This window comes from Amphimedon queenslandica, unplaced genomic scaffold, assembly GCF_000090795.2.
Source record: "Amphimedon queenslandica unplaced genomic scaffold, v1.1 AMPQUscaffold_9774_Cont18038, whole genome shotgun sequence".
Lineage (NCBI taxonomy): Eukaryota > Metazoa > Porifera > Demospongiae > Haplosclerida > Niphatidae > Amphimedon > Amphimedon queenslandica.
In genome coordinates, this window is record NW_003549954.1 from 1,856 (window position 1) to 4,251 (window position 2,396).

The following is a 2,396-nucleotide window of genomic DNA, read 5'->3' on the forward strand; positions in this document are numbered from 1 at the left end:
ACTTTTTTTGTCAGCAAGTTTATCATATATTGCTGATTAGTAAAGAAAAAGTGAAGCTTCTTTCTCACATGGTCTTCTTGCTGCCACTCATTCCAGTCATGGAATGCCACACCTTTCAATCTACATGCATGGGAGGGGCTGGAGCTGCTTGCATGTATGTGCTGCAGTGCTGCTACTTCTGCAGGTATTCAAGAGCAAGTGCAACTGTAGGAAGCTAGTATTGAGCAGACTCTCTTCATGCTGATAATCAAACAGTTATTGAAGTGCGGGCATGCACCATAGCAGCTATAGGGGCGAGGCCATGCACTGTAGGTGTCTCGTAATACAGGAACATGTACAAGATCACCATTATGTGTTTACATGAATGTATTCGCTAACTATGTGATACCTCTGGACTGCATGGGAAAAGTGAGTGTCAGTCATAATAAATGATGCAGGGGCATCAATATAAGGGCCTCAAGGGAGCACTGACACTCATATATTAAACAAGATTAAGCCAATCTAGACCTGTCAATAATAACACTAAAGTACTGTAACTTGCACTTATGTAGCCACAAGTTTCTGATGCCAGGGATGCCCTGAAATGATGATCATCATGGTAACACAAAACTGTGCACACACTGTCATTGCTAAAACAGTATATTTCAAAAATTATGTCAATAAATAAACTAATCCTGTTCACAGCGTTTGGCTCTTTTTGAAGAAGGCTCCAGAATAGCATCAGATGACAGTTCGTCATATCTTTTTGTTAGTCCTTCAGCGAGCTTCTTAGCAGCTAAAGTCCCTTTTTCTTTAAGGATTTCAACAAAAATTGAAAAAATAGAAGCTTCAACCCCCACTGAATCTCTTACAAGTTTCAGTAAATCATCCATTCGTTGATACTCGCTTTGTCCAGTATTTCGATCAGTTATACTATTTTTCTCTGATACAGTGATCACCTCCTTCTGAAGCAGTTTCTCTGCAATTTGCGAAAAATCTCGAGCAAAATAGTTTCTAATTTCTTCTGATTTATCTAAAAGAACTTTAGATGCAATTTCTACAAAATAAATTCTAGCACTAATTTTTGTGAATTAAAGAGCAACTTACTTGTGTCAAGAATTTCAGGTAAATGCTGTAGCTCATCATGTTTTTGTTTTCCTGTTAATTATAAATAAAAACTATGCATTGCAATACTTTAATTTTACTTAGCCATTTCCAGCAGTCATTAGGAATATCTTGAGATTCCTCATCAATGGTACAACTCAAAATGTAACGTTGTTGTGGTATAAGCCATATAACTTGAGCTGCATGCCTTCCTTTACCACAGGGACAGTAAAATCCTTGTTTTGGCTTCTCACACATACTAAGTTTATGCTTTGACATTGCTACATCAACTGCTTCTTCTACAGCATCTCTTGCTGGAATATAATCGTTAGCTGATTTGCAATAAAGTGCAATACAGTCAAGTTGCTCCACAAGAATAAGCCTGCCCTCAAGATAGCCTGGTCGGCTTAGGCTGAAAAAGTTAGAAAAGTTTGACTCTTCAACAACCTTCCAGGGAGACTTAGTGTGAGAGAGAAGATGAACAATGACTGCACAAAAGAGACCCATTGGAATAGCACTCTCAAAATACAACAAAAGAGGTGTTGTGCTAGGGTAGGGGTTGATGTTAGACAAATCCCTTATAGGTAGAAGAGCTGGCATGAAGAAAGTATCTTTCTCAAGTAGATCTAGCTGTGCAGCAATCAAAAGGTATTCGAAAAGGCCAAGTAACTTTTTATCAAAATTAGGAAATGCCTGTGATATTTTATTACAACTTTTTGACGCCTTTCTAAGGATTTCAATAGAGAGATGACCTTTACACACGAGTGCTTTTTGATCAGGAAGTAGATATTTTGCATCAGAATGAGCATCATAGACAAACACCAGTAAATCTCTAAGAATGTTAATGAGACTCTCTATATTAACAAAAACAAGATCACATGCAGCAGTTGAATCAGGGTAAAAGAGCAATCTATTAAGAAAACTCAGAAACTTGATAGCACTTAACGATTCTTTAGGCGACAAATTAACTTTTAATTGTTGGCCAAGCTCTTGACAGTAAGATAAGCTCAAAACACCACAACCTTCCTTAGCAACATCATGGAGAAGGACACCAAAGCAATACCACTTCAATGGAACTTTGATTTGATATGCATTATCTTCTAATGCTTGAGCTATCTTATATAGGTCTGAACCTGGCTGTAGATTTTCAAAGGCTTTATCACGAGCTTTGCGTCCATCTACCTCATACAGATATATCCTACCTTCATGTCCCACAATATCACAAGTCTTATGTTGATGAAGAATTTTATTTATTATTTCTCTTTTACCATCAATTGATTCTTTGCCATTTCTTAGTGCTTCTTCATATTTGT

At 37.3% G+C, this 2,396-nt stretch overlaps 1 protein-coding gene across 1 annotated transcript; it reads right to left on the bottom strand.

Annotated features, from left to right (window-relative positions):
- Positions 1 to 558: 558 nt before the first annotated feature.
- On the bottom strand, positions 559 to 2,390 carry LOC109590612 (uncharacterized). The gene is made up of 3 exons (XM_020006510.1): positions 1,185 to 2,390; positions 1,087 to 1,137; positions 559 to 1,036 (listed from the first exon to the last, which is right to left on the bottom strand). The coding sequence occupies exons 1-3, from the start codon at positions 1,681 to 1,683 to the stop codon at positions 669 to 671; spliced, it is 918 nt and encodes a 305-aa protein (XP_019862069.1). The 5' UTR covers positions 1,684 to 2,390; the 3' UTR covers positions 559 to 668.
- Positions 2,391 to 2,396: the final 6 nt, after the last annotated feature.